The sequence below is a fragment of the Amia ocellicauda genome, chromosome 22 (genome assembly GCF_036373705.1).
Source record: "Amia ocellicauda isolate fAmiCal2 chromosome 22, fAmiCal2.hap1, whole genome shotgun sequence".
Lineage (NCBI taxonomy): Eukaryota > Metazoa > Chordata > Actinopteri > Amiiformes > Amiidae > Amia > Amia ocellicauda.
In genome coordinates, this window is record NC_089871.1 from 8,295,738 (window position 1) to 8,311,348 (window position 15,611).

The following is a 15,611-nucleotide window of genomic DNA, read 5'->3' on the forward strand; positions in this document are numbered from 1 at the left end:
GGGGCATTGTCAGGAAAGCACTTCCCCAGCCTGCTCTCTCCCAGTGCATGTTCATAGTCAGCCAACTGCAACCCTCCCTCCCCTCGCAGCAGAACAATAGCCCGGAGAGCCGCCCTCCCAGCCATTGAAAACGCTAATCCTCTCTCACCGGCGGATCCGATGACCGGCGCTCCGGTCCCCCTCCAGCAGGATCATGTTTAAAATCCACAGAAAGACTTTCTTCAAGGGGAGGGACTGCAGGGGCTGGGTATGTGGTGTTTCACAGTCTGGAAAACTGCCTCTGCATGTTACTGTGGTTCATAAAGCATTCACTCCTTCATCAGCTGATTGGGGGTAACTTTGAAATTACTCTGAGAGAGGCCGAAAACCATGAATGTCTGCTAAGCTGTTCTTTTTTCAGATTGTCTTGTTCTTTCGTGTCTTAAGTCTAAACTGTACCTGCTGACTGTAATTATTTTCATGAGTGGGTGCCGTGGCTGCTGACCTAATTCAGTAGGTGCTCGCAGTTTAATTTAAGCCCCCTCTCTGAGCCACAATTATATTTTCAAACCACGAGCGCCTGTATAATTGAGAGAGCGCTGCACAGCCGCGATACATTTTCAGAGAAACCAAATGTGTGAAGAAGAAACTAGCATGAGATTAGTGACGGAGGCATTTCTATGGACTTCAGCCTTCCCTTCGGTCTGCCGTACTTGTGAATGTGCAGGCCTGGTTGTGTGTGCGTCTTTGAGAAAAGGCAGAGGAGTCGTTCCTCCTGTTGTCAGCAGTGGCTCGTTACGATTCCCCCTGCGGAGATCAGTCATGTTTCCCTCCGACAGGACATCGTGTCCTTCCTGGGGAGGTAAAGACCGATCGAGATCAGACTGGGCTTGGGATTCTGCTCACGAGCTCCTTAAAGAGATGTCACAAGGAGGATGGGGAAGGATTGACACCTGTAACTCCTCTCACTCAGTTCACTTGATTGTTTACCTCTCAGTAGTTCATGTGAAGACCCAAGAGCTTGACAGTGATGCATTTTAAAAGAACGGCCCAGTCCAATGGCTCTGCTGTGACATTCGGTGATATCCTGTTATATTTCTGCCAAAAGATCCGATCGCTGTTATTTAAAACCTCACCCATCATCGGCATTGTTATTTTGATCGGTTATTAGTCCAAGTGATTTGTAATGAAGATCCCTCCCAGGACTCGAAAGGTCCATCAATACACTTTGAGACGCAGCGTTTTCTTGAATATATTGGCACTACAGGATTGTTATGCTTTGCCTTATTAAGGTCGTTAATAAGTAATGGGTTCGATTCATCACCCGCCTGCTCAGGGTTTGTGTATTGACGGCCATTGTGTTTTACACACTGTTCTGTACTGCTGTGAATTTATGGTTGTCTTCTTTACTCTTTAGCGGCTTTCCTGCTAATCAACTCCCATCCTGCACAGCATTAGGCTATACTATGAAGTTACTGGAGCAAATATATTTGATATTTAACAATAGTTTTCATTTTCGTTAGTTTCAGCACCGGTTTTATTTTTCTTCCACTATAAACATCCTTTTTCTTGTTTAAACTAATGCATTTTTTTCCCCCTCTCTTTATTTATGTCAAATGTCACTTGACTTGTAGATCTGACACAGACACAGACACACACACACACACACACAGCCACAGACCAAAATAACAATCCTTATATTGGTGCGATGACCGACCGGGTCTGCAAGAGCAGATGCCAAAATAAAACTCAAACGCACTTCCAAAAATACAGGCAGTAGTGACTGTCTGAGAAACCTGAAAGATGGACAGTGTAGGTCAACTTCCTGCAAATTCACAGCAGATATTATTCATTTTGGTGATATGATGGTAAATACAAAATGACAAACCACTCAACCACAGCTTTAATGAAGTTGACAAAGTTTTAGTCAAGATATATATGCTTTCACATGTTGGTGAACTCCACACTATAGCCTAACGCTTCACTGGTGAACCCGAACAAAGTATGGGCCTAAATCCATACCATCCCAGTTCTCGCAAGGTGCAGCTCAAGGCACATTTAGTTTGAGTGTTTTGTTTTTGTTTTGGGACATAACTGTACGTTGTAAGCATGACACCCGCAGCATGTTCACTTCGACATCCTGGCTTAAACAAAGTGGGTTTCATCCCCCGGACCCCCACTCACATCGAGATGCTCGTCATCTGAGCCAGAGAGACGTGACAACATCCTCTCTAAGGGCAATGAAGGTCGAATACTGTGGAAGGAAGACAGCCTATAAAACAGAGATACAGCTCCCCTCTGAGGAAAACGGGAAAACTCACGCTCCTCTGGAGAAGCTGTTAACAAAATGAGATTTGTATTGGAGGCGTCTATATTGTCCTCGTCCCCCGGGTCCCCGTTTATGTCTTAGGCTTTTGAGGATCTCGCTAAATTACTTAAAACACCTGTGGTTTACTGCGCTTTTTGTAATGACCTGCCTTTTCCGAAATATTAGTTTAGCTTTTAGTATTTCTAGCGTTGTTACAATCTTTCTTGTTTTGCATGTGAACTTAATGTGGTTTTAAAAATACTGTCAAACCACCAAGGATTACCAGTATCTTCTGAGTCACTGATGATAAAACGACGACAACAAAACAAGAGCCGTAACAAATCTCCAAGCCTGAGCGCTACTTGTTTGTTTTTGTGACTAAAATTGGAAAGGGCCGTCCTCTGGATTCACACAACGCCTGTGTTCGCTTCGGTAATGACAGTCATTATAAGGACTTGTGTATTTCAGTGCTACTTTGAATGACCTCTCCTTCCATCTCTCTCTCTCTCTCTCTCTCTCTGCCCACAGATGCTGCGAATGCCACGCCTCTCTCTCGCACTGGTACTATGAGAAGGAGGGACGGCTGTTCTGCAAGAAGGATTACTGGGCCAAGTTCGGGGAGCTGTGCCATGGCTGTTCGGAGGCCATCACCACCGGCCTCATCATGGTAAGCCCCCCGTGAGCTGCAGCGACACTCTGCTGGGGTCCGGGGGTGGATTGTGTACAAACCTAGCACTTGCCACCAGACCTTGCCTCTCGTTCATCGGCCGGAGTGGCACCACTGAGTGCCTCGTAAATGGGTTGTACCCGTCGTTGGCTGGGAAAGCTTATGTCTGTGCAGGAGGTTGTGTGACGTGTGACTTGTGACAGAGACTCGGATAAAACATCCCGGTCACAAGCCCTTGACCTTCGTTCTCCCCCAGTCGCAAGAAAGCAGCTTCATCAAAAATGCAAAATTACAGGCCCAGGAAGTGGCATTTGTCAAGTTGTGGTTTGATGTTGCTTTCAGAAAAGGATTTGTCAAGAGGCAGTGTGTTTTTGTAGATTTTCCAAAGCACTCATTTTAATTTGAAAGGAAAGCTTGCTTGTTGTCTGCCGGCTACAGGGCATCAGACTTTTATGCTTTTTTTTATTGTTGGTTATTAGTTTGTATTTCTCTTAAGGCATTTAAAACAGTCTGAACTGTTCTGAGCGTTTTTTCTCTCAACATTAGATTGGATGTGTCTGTTCCTTATGAAGCATATTTGGCCGTATTTCAAGTGTCCCAGGGGGACAGTCTACCTGTGTACCCCACGAAAAAATAAAAGGAAAAAAAACTATAAATAGAAACAATGTCATAAAAGCTCTTCCTTGTTTGATAATGTGTGGAGGTTCCCTTTGAAAGAATTTCCCTTTATATTGAAGCTGGAAAAAACGTTATTACAATGCCGGGGGGCTGTAGCAATTTCCAGACCTCGGTGGATTATATTGAAATCCCAGACCTGATGTAATCTAACCCCACAAACCCAAATATAAGAAAAACAACCGCAGTTATATTCTTGGAGGAGCCGCCCTACTTATGCAAATTCATTTAAAATACCGTAGCCGACTCTGTTCTCTCCGGTGGAGGTTTTAATAAAGGAGATGTTTGTTTGGGTGTTTCTTTGCATTGTAAATCAGGAGAGCGGGAATCGACTTCAAAGCGGTTGTTTGTGTGACTCTTAAAGATGAAGTAATGTTGGTATGGGAGGTTGTTGTTTTTTTGTTATTCTTTGTATGTTTTTCTCAAGGATTGAGTTGTTGTTGTTTTTTTTTGTGTGGAGACGATCAAATTACTGGGCAGACACCCAACTGTATGAACACGGGGGGTCACACACACACACACACACACACAATATATATATATATATATACACCTATTCTTTAACTAGCACCTAGGCCTGAAAGACTGACCAGTGCCCCCCCCAGCACCCACTTGTTTCTTTTCATTTCACCTTGAAAACGCCCTCCGGTTCCAGGACTGCCATCCCTCGCCCGCCTGGTCCAGCACTACATCACTGTGTTTCGACAGCGGTGAGAGATACCGGCGTCTCCCGCTGCCCTCGGCTTGACCTTGTCTCCTGCTGCGGCCCTGATAGGCAGAGTGCTCCTGAAATGTTGTCCCCCACCCCGTGCACCGTCACCCCGGCCTGAAATCAGCCTCCTCTTCTCACTCCTGCACAGCCGGGCGAAGGGGGTTGAAAAAGCCACATCTAAACTGATTTTAGGATGCAGTCAATGATGGAGATTGTGAGAATGGGCGAGGGGTGTGGATTCCTAAATATTAGAAGACTGCTCTCCTTTTACCTTGTGCCCAGTAATACTAATAATAACAAACTCTCCAGCAGTTGCTAGAATCCCATGCCTCCTGTTATATCATCCCAGCGGACAAGAGATTGCAGTTCTTCCCCCAGATTTATACGATATAGCTTCAATACGGTTTTTAGTTATTGTTGTTTGTCTGCCCCATCCTGTGCTCCTGTGACTCACTAATTATTCCAGGCCGTCCTCTGTCTCTGTCTTGGACGACAAACAGCGCTCTCCTCCGCGGAGACATATAGTGCCAGCCCAGACACAATCTCAGTAATTGCCCCGTACGTTGCCGGCAAAGTGAATTGAAGAGTAATATACCATTCGATCCTCTACAGGGCAATCATTCTGGCTAGATTTATGCCTGAATTCACTTACAGTATTAAAGTTTGTTTTATTAATATTATCCTTTGCTTATTTTGGGAGTTCAGATCGGAGCCTCTTCTGAAATAACAATCGTGCTGCCAGACTGGGTGGACAGTCAGATGGGGGTTTTATCATAATTTCCTTTGGTGCTACACCCAAGATATGCACTATAATTACATTCCTGAAACCTCCCGTCACTCCATTCAATCCCAATCTATTTCGAAAGTCGGGCATAACGGAAATGCAAAGGAGAACACGGACCCCGCTGGAATGAAAAGCAGCAGAAGTGCTTTGGCTTCATGTGATCCAGATAATAACTTTACTAGCAGATTACTCTCTGATGGAGGGGGACGTGTTTAAGAGGCTCCGATCCATGAGATAGGACGTTCTACAAGTCTTGTTAGAGACCGAATGAAAACGATAAGACCAGACCACACAGGGTCTTCAGCCCCTCCTTCTGTGCTGTTTGCCTCGCATTGTGCGTCAGTGTGGGCCTGCTTTGCTCTCTGACAAGAACATTGTGGGAAGATTACTGTTATTGGCCTAGAGAGGAGACGACATCACAGTAAATACCCCGCGGTGAATCGAACAACAGACAAACAGCACGGTTTGCCGTTTTTGTTGTTGTTTTGTTCTATGTTTAATGACTAGGCTGTTTTCTTCAGTTTGCGTTGTTTTCCGCGGCTCAGTCTGTGTCATCGGTACTCTGGGCCTCTCTGTGCTTCCCACAGAGTTTACCAACACCCTGTCAAGAGGACGGCACAGAGCATATTAGAGCATTGTAGGGTGTTTTCACGGAGACTCAATCGCACATGCAGTTCTTCATGGGTGGGATGCTTTCCTACCTCCAGCAGCTACTCATCCCAGACGTTACCACTTTCCCCCCGGGTTCACAGAATGCTGATCTCCTTCGCTGATGAATTCTGGACTGCAGCGACTCTGCTACTTCGCTACAGCATTGTCTTGCTCCTCAAACACTCATGCCACTGTCTCGATAGCGGTCGACTGAGCTTTGTCCCTGTGAAGCTGATTTTCATTATCTGTGCCTCACACCGCGCTTCACACTTCTCACCAGCCTCAAAGCACCTTTCCTAGGAATGCGACGTCACCAATCAAAGATGGCAGGCCTGTGGTGTGCTTTAGGCTCAACAATTTGAGCTTTTGTTGCATCTAGCTGTAGGTGCACCTACTTTACATCTTCAAAGTGATTCTTATCTGTTGCTACCCTACAGCATTCTTCAACTAGTGAAGAGCTCATCAGGGTTTGTGGGATTGCGCAGGGGTCTTTTAAGTAAGTCTGTGCCTCAGAGAACCACTAACCATGCTGCAGTACAATTTTGTAGCTAGGTTGGTTGGTTGGTGGGTAGGCAGGTATATATTTTAAGATTTGTTTTGCTGCATTGCCTGTAAGAAGAGTCGCACAATTGAGTTTCCAATTGTCGTTTCGGTGTTATTAATGCTCTCAGCCTCTTTCTCACGAAGTAGGCCTGTGTATCAGCCGTCGGATGTGTTCTGTTGTTTTTCTAACCGAGTTAAACTCTGTTAGATATGATTCAGCTCTCATTACTCTGCGGATAATGACATAGAGAGAGGACTATCTGCTGCTCAGAAGTAAAGAAACACGCAGCCGGCGCTGGGTCCGTGTGGGTGCTGTTGTTGCTCTGAAGACGTAAATAGCCACTAACTAGGGTTCACGCAGTTAGCAGCACTCTGTAATGTTAAATCATTGTGTGCCAAAAGCCATTTTGCTGTTGCCTAAACACTCCACCATTTTTTCATCACGGACGGCATGAAAAGGATAATGGGGATTAAAAATAAAGCATTCCCCGATGGCATTCATATACTTGTAATGTATTTATTTTTAGTTCCAAGCCAGTATCTGATTTTTGTTTCGTACACAAGCCGTTTAGAGAGCTCCTTTTAGAAACTAAAACCTCCATTATTCACCATCTAATGAGGATAGCAACTCAATCTCTCCCCTCGCTGGAAATGCGTAACTCCCTCTGACAGCAGGTTTGCTGATACAAACACTAATTAAAGTGCCTCTGAATACAATTTCAATTAAGTGAGCTCCAAAGCTTCTAATTTAAATTGGTATTGTGCCTTTGCGAAGGTCTTCAATGAAGATATCGGAAGGGATGCGTGCCTTTTACACCTTGTCGGCAAACCTGGCTACCCTGCAAGGCGGCTTGATTGTGCCGAGAAGTGTATTTCACAACTTAATAAGTGGTCCATGTGCCGAACTTTGTTATATTTGACGAGTATTTAACTATTGAATTAATCCGGCACAAATTCAGGAACGCAGGTGTTGAGTGGAAGGTTGTTGACATTATTGGAAGCAAACTGAGGTCCAAGGGCTTGTTTGTGTTGATTTCCTCTCGCATTCAACTGCAATAATTCCACTATTGCAAAAGCAGCCCCTTCTCTGATGTGAAATTAAACCTCTTTCCACTGGAACTTTTGTTTACTTTCCGTTTCTTTTCTTTCCTCTGTACCTCGGCATCAGGGCCTTCCTCTTTGTGGGGAGGGGGTGCCAGTCTGTCATGTGGCTCTGCTCGGTGGCTTACGTGTCATTCCAGACTCAATCTCTCCACCCCACACACACACACTCTTGCCATGACAACAGAGTGAAAACCACACAGCGCCTCAGGCACCGGGGAGGGCGTTATGAGGGGGACAGCGGGTCGATCTCTGTTGCACGGCAGCAGCATGGTTAAACCCACTCTGTTCGGTTTCCTCTCAATCTCTGGCATTAACTTCTTCGTCACACACCTTAACTGGGGAAGTGAGGCGGTTATACTATTCACACAACTCACATTTCAACCTTGTTTCTCAGTTCTGAAGCAGCTAATTAACACGAGACCCTTAAAAACGCTCTTTGTGGCGGACAGGGTTTGAAGGCGAGATGGTATAGTCGCCGTTTTACCAAATCCTATTCAGTTTGTATGAATCTAAACCTGTCCCTCAGTGCTTTGTTGTTATTCTGAGGATGATTTGGGATGTAAAATGAGTTCCTGCCAGCGACTGATGGATGTAGATGGATATTTCCCAGGAGGCATTGAGGCAGAGTGTCTGAAGGTTTAGGCACAATTTATTCACTGTGTAAAGATGGTAACTGTCCCATCAGATCAGAACAGTAGCTTCCGGATCCCTATATATTTAACTGATCCATCAAATGGCTACTTAAGTGTCCAGATCCAATGCAAACTGTGTAAGGAATAGATGGAGACACTTGACTTTGAAGGACTATAAACCCCCCACTGCCTCGCGCTGCGCCCTTGTGAAATACAGACATCCCAGATATGACTAAGACATGTTGTAATGCATTTTTATGACCTTTTGTTGCTGTTGTTGTTATTTACTTCCCCTTAAATGACTTTAGTTTGTTTCTTCATATGGAACTTATTTCCCAACTTGGGTTTGGATTTCCCCTTTGAAAACCACTTCAGTAGCAAGGATGGGTGCCAGTAACGCGTTTCAGACTGAAAGTGGACTGCGACTGATGTTTTCACTGCTGTACATTTCTAAATAAATCTATTAATAACCTGTATTTGTATTGTAGGCACAAGTAAGTCCTGTATTCTTCAAATTGGTCACAAAACAGAATTGTTGTGACTCAAAACGGCCACCAATCTACTGTTAAATTCCCCAGTGCTCGACCATAACCAGCAGAGCAATGAATAGCTGTATTATTTATTTCTTAGCAGATGCCCTTGTCCAGAAGCCCTCGTGTGAAAAGCCGTACAGTTCTCCCATCGTGTGCCCATTCCTCCGTCTCGACAGTCACACTTCGATGTTAAGTTGCTCAACGGGCTTCGATACGTTTCCATGATTTTGGACATGTACTAATATCGTTAAAGCCTTTTAAAGCGTCGTGCCGCTATATTTACCACCTGTTCGACATGTTTCAGATGGTACAGATGTGTGCTCTGATGATGCCCTGATGGTTTCTATTTATGTCTGGACAATTGGGTAGGTTGCGGTGGCAGCTGGAGTCAGACACGGCCTCGGGGGTGAGTGACCTCCACAGCGCAGAGGAATTCATTGATTTGAGACTTGAATCGATCGACCCAGATGTTTTCACACGATTCTTACTGGAATGTGTATAAATACACACGCATGCATGCACACACACACTGGTTGTACATCAGTATTCATAGTAAGGAAATACTGAAAAAAGTCTGATACAATATTACACAAAAATGGACTGTTTTCTGATTGAACCAGGATTATACAGTACCGGTACACAGAATGACTTAATACTCGATAGTAATGACAAAAAACAATAGAGAATTGATTCTGTGTGTTACTATTATTGTAATCCTGGTGATTTCTGCACCGTTTCACTAATTTATTTTCATTAGTCTGTTATTGTAGTGTATTTGAATTCAGAGTTGATCTTAATCAAGTGAAACTAAATGGTGGTATGTTGTAAACACTGTAGCCGACACTGAACGCACTAGAAAATAAAAAATAAAGGTACTTTCATTGAGATTCCTGATCTGACTGGTGGTGTGACTTGTGCTCGAGGGGGAAATTCTGTGAATAATGCAGCAGAGCAGCCTGCAGGCAATGGGGCCGGCTGGGCAGGAAGTAGGGCGGCCTGCGAGAGTCTGTGCAGAGCGAGAGAGCCGGGGGGGGGGGGGGGATTATGACACAATGGTGACAGCAATGAGCTCAGCGTCGGGGGCGGGGGCTGCTGCCAGCTCTTGGCCGGGGCCGGCGTTGTGTTGTGTGTTTTGAAAGCGCTGCGTGTGGAATGCACTAGTTCAGTCGCAGTGGAGGAGAGACACGTTGCGGGGACATGGTGGGAGATGTGTTTTTCTGGGATTTTTGCTGTCTTAAACTCTGGAGGAAGAATAAGAAGGTGAGATGGCTTTTTGTAATGTTTTTATTCTTGCTGTGTTGTGGAATCAAATGGTAGAATTTAATTTTACCAGGCAGGGAGGCAGTAAGATGGCTGGGACTTGAATAGTGTTAATGTATTCCTACCTGACAGGCTGAATCTGATGCATTTTTGCCCGAATTAAAGGCTGATATGAGAGCATGAAACCATTAATTACATCAACATGGTGGTGTTGTAACAAAAACCAATGTTAGTGACCACACTGGAGTCCTCGTCTGTCTGATTTTGCACTAGGAGTTCCCACAGAATAAGGGTACTTGCTTTCATATTCGCTTTTCGTCAAAAACTAGTTGTCAGAAAGATTTGAAAGAGACACTAGTCCTGGACTGCGACACATTTAGAACTGAAGTGCGGACGCAGGGGATTTTACTGTTCAACGCGCGTGAATGGTTTGTCACAGGAGCATTGTGTATGCCCGCTGTTGTGCAGAGCTGGGTACCACAGCCTTTGAATACCTCCAGCTACAAACACTTTCTTAGCTAGATTTATCATCAAAGTGAATCATTTCATGTGTGTGTGTGTATGTATGTGCAAGTAAGCACATACCACTTCCAATTAATTCCTCCTTTTCTAATTCCTGGGCAGTTTTAATGCCCACCTACAGACAGTCTGGGGGAGTGAGTGTCGTTGCCGTGTGCTCGTCCTGCCCGCTGTAGTTCGCTCTCTTCAGCTCCCACTCCACGTCTCGTTAGCATCAGCCACAGCGTCTGCACAGCCAGTCAACTCACCTGCAGCTTACAGAGAACAGTTCCAAGAAAACAATCGTAATAATATAAAAGCTTTAGGATCCTCTCTACATTTACACATGCTTTTTTAGCCAGCCCTTCTCCGCAGACCCCTGCGTTGCTCGGTTTCTCGCAGCCAAATGGGCCGTTTGACCACCTCCTCCGCATCTCCACAGAGACCTGCCAGATGCTGCACTGCTGTCACTTGTTCCCTTCTGGTTTCATGTTCTCATCCAGACACAGAGATTCGGGGCCGATTACGGGTGGTTTTCCCACAGGAGAGAGAAGACCGGAGATTGGGATGTTTAAAGACAAATTCTCCATTACATTGATTTAATCTTTTATTCATAATGTGAGCATCTGGCAACGGTGAGTTTTAATTAGGGATACAGATCGTGGTCAAAAAAGTATTGTTTACATGAAGGTAATGTTGGGAGTGTTATGTAATTTAGCTACGTTTTGCACTAAAGTTTAGTGATGAAATTATGGCTACATTTTGGTCCAGGCTGGGTTAGAGTCCCAAGTAAACACAGACATCTGTCAGGGTTAAGGTTTAATTAGGGGTATAAATGAAGGTAGGAATGGCCTTAAGGTCACATGTCAATGTAGGTTAGCCCCTTCATCTGCCTTCAGAAAGCACCTCTGTACGTGAAGGTGGTCTTTGCCAGATGCTGCGTCTTTCCACAGCACCCCCACTGTCTCACACTGCCATCCAACCCGCTGTTTACCCTTACTGTACAGGTTAACCACAGAATATCCCTTATCATGCTGAAGTGCATCTTGCGTGTCAGTCAGACCCCTCGGACGGTGTTTCAGTGTCCCGCCTGCGTGGCGCTGTGCTGCTTTTCCCGTCTTTTGAGGTGAAATACCGCAAATGAACAGAGGGTGAGATTTTGCAGAGCACAGCTTCACTCGTATTTCCAAACAGGCTTCGCCAAACTCTACCGATGTGTATTGCCCTTTTCCCTGTCTGCCCCCTTCCCCCGCAAACCATCATCAGTCTCTCCTTTGCTGTTTTGAAGTGAGAGGCCGATTGGTTTTCAGCTCATGAGACCTGTCAAGCACGCTGTCTCGGTCTGCTCTATTTCTGGGGATTTACCAGACCGATCTCTGCTTCAGACTAATCAGATCCTGACGAGCGTGTCCCGCATACAGACGCCGGGATGGTCCATGTGGCCTCTGCTTTGTTTCCATGGTTGTTTGAAGGACACAGATGGCTGCCTTGGTGCAGTTTCACATGGGCTTTCATTTTAATTCATTTTTACATATATTTGAAATGGCTTGTACCATATATCCCATAGATTTATTTTTCTTTTATATGCTTATTATTATGTGTGTCCCGTCCCATTCAGAAAAGCACCGTGACTTCCTCCTACGCTTAGTTTTTTTGTCGTTCCGCCAGATGGAGATGCAATCTTGGTACCAATTTCACAGCTGAGAGTATTGCTGTATTTCCCAGTGTTTTACAAGTGGGGCTCCTGACCGCGCAGCAGGCAGAGATGGCCATTGCGATGATGTCAATATGTGTTCGGGGCAGCCGAGCAGTGGCTGTTTTTACCACCATGGGGGGTGCAATCGCACTGTGACTGTTATCCTACACATATTGCATGAAATACCGAAGTGTCTCAGACTAGAAGCTCCTGGTTGATGTAATTTCAGTTTCTGATTTAAGAAAGGTAACGCTTTTTACAAAGTAGTGGCCTTTCATGACAGAAATCACATGCAACAGGAAATAGCGTTTGCTTTTCTCGTGTGGCAATCGAGGGGGAATTAATTAGGAAATCATCTGGTCCTTCACGTGTAGTGACACCAAAATCACAGAAGCTGAATTGTGACCGCTTCATCTGTGAGCATCACCACTTTGTAACGATTTTGTGCACGAGACACTCAACCAGTTGTTGCTTTCACAGCTGTTTACCTGTCCGTTGTCTTCTGTCTTGGTTACCAGGTCGCAGGGGAGCAGAAATATCACCCCGAGTGCTTTACCTGTCTGAGCTGTCGGGCTTTCATTGGAGATGGGGACACCTACGCTCTAGTGGAGCGATCCAAGCTGTACTGGTGAGTGAGGAACAGAGCCTCGATGGCCCTTATCTTTAGTTAAACTCTTGAGTGCTTGAGGGGTGGGTGTCAGACTCGTTATCTCTGTTTGAGAGACAATTTAAATAAGACTGGAAGGACTATTATCTTTTGAGTCATTTACTGTCTACTAGTAGCATCTTAGAAAGGGTCTGATGAGGGTGTGCTTTGCTTTATCTCTGACTGATCTTTCCCCCGAAGGTATTTTTAGCCACTACAGACTGTGGCAGGTCACCCCTTCACTGGGTTTTATACATTCATGACATATTGCAGTGGGAAGGAACGCCAGATCGTGCATTAACTCCTATTAACCGAACACACCAAGCAGAACGATTTTGTTAATGAAGTCCTAATTTGCTTTGGATGTGATCTGCATGTAATGCCTTCCGGAGATACGGTTTACATGTTCACTGCAGGAATACAGAACCGACACCGGGACCATGAGGAAGAGTCCTTCCCCAGAGAGGGAAGAGATATTCCAGAGACTGAGTGCCATTGTCTGGTGAGCTGCTGGCACCGCAGTGAAACCAAGTAGATGGATGAGATAGTGATAATATAGGAGAGATTGTAGGACTTGGGTTTTCTGTTCCGCACAGCTTGTATAGAAAAATCTTATCAGACACTGTTGGAAAACACCGTACAGCAGTATTGTCCACTTTACGTCATAAAAAGACATGACATTCAACCAACACAGTCAATCTGCTGATCAGATTAATCATGCCTGTTTGCTCACTAATGACTAGCTTAGTTGGTCTGTTTTTTGGGGAGGTTGGTGTGTGTGTGTCCTAGTCTGTCCCTGCTTTCTGCTTATTGTGCATTGACTCCTTCCCTCCTCCAGTGGGCACTGTTACTACCAGACCATCGTGACCCCGGTGACGCTACCCGACTCCCCGTGCTCCAGGATCCCCCACACCGTGACATTGGTATCCATCCCGGCCTCCACCGATGGCAAGCGGGGCATCTCCGTGTCCATCGACCAGACCTGCAGCCCCAACGGCTTCGGCTCCGAGCCTGGCCACACAGTACGAGTCTCCGAGTAGGTGCCCCGGGTTCGAGGAGAGCGGCTCGCTGGCTGAGCGTGACGCTGATTCTGTAGCTGCTCAACTTCAGTTGTGTTAGATGTTCACACTGAAATATTCATGCTGTGAGCATCGCCTGGTTGCTGGAAGTGGAGTTTATAACAGTTCTATGCATTTCTCCGTTTTGTTTTGCTCTCTCAGGGTGGACAAGGAATGCATCAGTCCAGACGTGAAGAACTCGATCCATGTGGGCGACCGGATCCTGGAGATCAACGGTACCCCGATCCGGAACGTTCCTCTGGATGAGGTAATGACATCGTCGCCAACTCGGGGGATTCCCAGGGAACATTCCAGAATGCACCTCTGTGTTATTTATATCCGTCTGCTCTCTCTTCCCTCTTCTCCACTTTCAGATCCTGTTCGTGTTGTGAATGTAACATTCATTGTTGTGCAGGTTTCATCTAGTTATACCTGTATCACGGTTATAAGATCATGGATTTTTTGAGTGCGGTGAATTTTAATTAGGGACAGAGTTGAATGTAGAAAAGGTCTTATGGTTACATTTAGGTTGTTTTAAGAGTGTTGTTTTCAGGAATGTATCTTTTTGGTGAAGCTTTTACATTTTGATCCAGGCGTTAGGCTATTGATGTTGGTCTTAGAGTCCCCATTGTTTCAGCTGCATCATTGTGTGGTCTTGTGTGGTATCAGCAAAACCAGGCTGCCTTGAGTTCCTGAGATATCTGTCCGTCAGATCTTGATAGGCACTTCTATATCCTTGAGCTCACAGAGACAAAAATGCAGCTCCATTTGCGTAATATCCGTGCTGTGGAACCGGGCCCAGACAGCTGGGCGGCAGTGTGGTTCTGCGATATGGACACGTAGGACCGACGGACCGAGCTGGAGAGATGACGTTTCATCAAAACCCACCCTCTCCCCTCTCACCCCCTCTCTCAGATCGACCTGCTGATCCAGGAGACCAGCCGCCTGCTGCAGCTGACCATCGAGCACGACCCCCACGACCTGGGCGGCTCCGGGGAGGAGCTGGGCAGCGCCAGCCCCCTGTCGGACGTGGTCAGCCCCATCAGGCCGGTGACGCACGCCCCCAATGCTGACGTCGCAGGAATCCGTTCCAGGGTCATCACGTAAGACCTGGGATTGTATGTGGGGGTGGCTGGAGCGAACTCAACTGTTAGAGAGAGCAGGAGGCATCCTTACACTTGACCACAGCAGTGACCGGTTCAGTCACACGTGGTAGAACTGGTGTCTGTGGTAATTCTCTCAATTTTAGAATTAATTAATTGATGAATTAAATAATGGCCTCTCAGCTAAACTGTTCTCTCTTTCCCTCCCCCGTCCTCATCTTGCGGTTCAGGCGCAGCTGTAGCATCGACAAGTCCCCCTGCTCCAGCAACACGGCGTCGCCCCTCTCCCATAGGAAGGACATCGGGCGCTCCGAGTCCCTGCGCATCGTCACCAACCGGACGCACCGCATATTCCGGCCATCCGACCTCATCCACGGAGAGGTGCTGGGCAAGGGCTGCTTCGGGCAGGCCATCAAGGTACGCTCTCGGACCTGGACCTGACCGTGGTGTTGATTCTGTCTGCCACCACTGTCCAAGGGGACATTTAATGGATATTATTTTTATATTATGATGATACAGTGCAGCATTAAGCAGAGGGTGGATAAACCTAAAGCAATTGGTCAAATGCAGTTTAATACCAATACAGTATAAGCTGAAATTAAATGTGCGTCAGCAGACCAGCTCTGGTGGCTGCTGTATATTTTCTCAACAGCTGGTGACAGCAGAGACATTTATTCCCCCACAGTAGAGGGCCCCCCTCTGCCTCTCTGGTTTTCATGTGATCCTAATCCTTCAACTTCGTTTTAAAACGTTCAGCGTTGG

At 46.0% G+C, this 15,611-nt stretch overlaps 1 protein-coding gene across 5 annotated transcripts in view; it reads left to right on the forward strand.

The window, feature by feature from the left end:
* LOC136718337 (LIM domain kinase 1) overlaps positions 1 to 15,611 on the forward strand; it is a 46,762-nt gene that overhangs the window by 22,463 nt on the left and 8,688 nt on the right. For 3 of the 5 annotated variants that reach the window (XM_066696033.1, XM_066696034.1, XM_066696035.1), the window contains 6 exons: positions 2,816 to 2,954; positions 12,561 to 12,670; positions 13,527 to 13,724; positions 13,909 to 14,014; positions 14,662 to 14,849; positions 15,080 to 15,266. In XM_066696033.1, the coding sequence (XP_066552130.1) occupies positions 2,816 to 2,954; positions 12,561 to 12,670; positions 13,527 to 13,724; positions 13,909 to 14,014; positions 14,662 to 14,849; positions 15,080 to 15,266 (928 nt within the window). Of the gene's footprint in view, positions 1 to 2,815; positions 2,955 to 9,719; positions 9,849 to 12,560; positions 12,671 to 13,104; positions 13,191 to 13,526; positions 13,725 to 13,908; positions 14,015 to 14,661; positions 14,850 to 15,079; positions 15,267 to 15,611 lie in introns of those variants that run through there. The other 2 variants (XM_066696036.1, XM_066696037.1) reach the window with 2 other exon arrangements.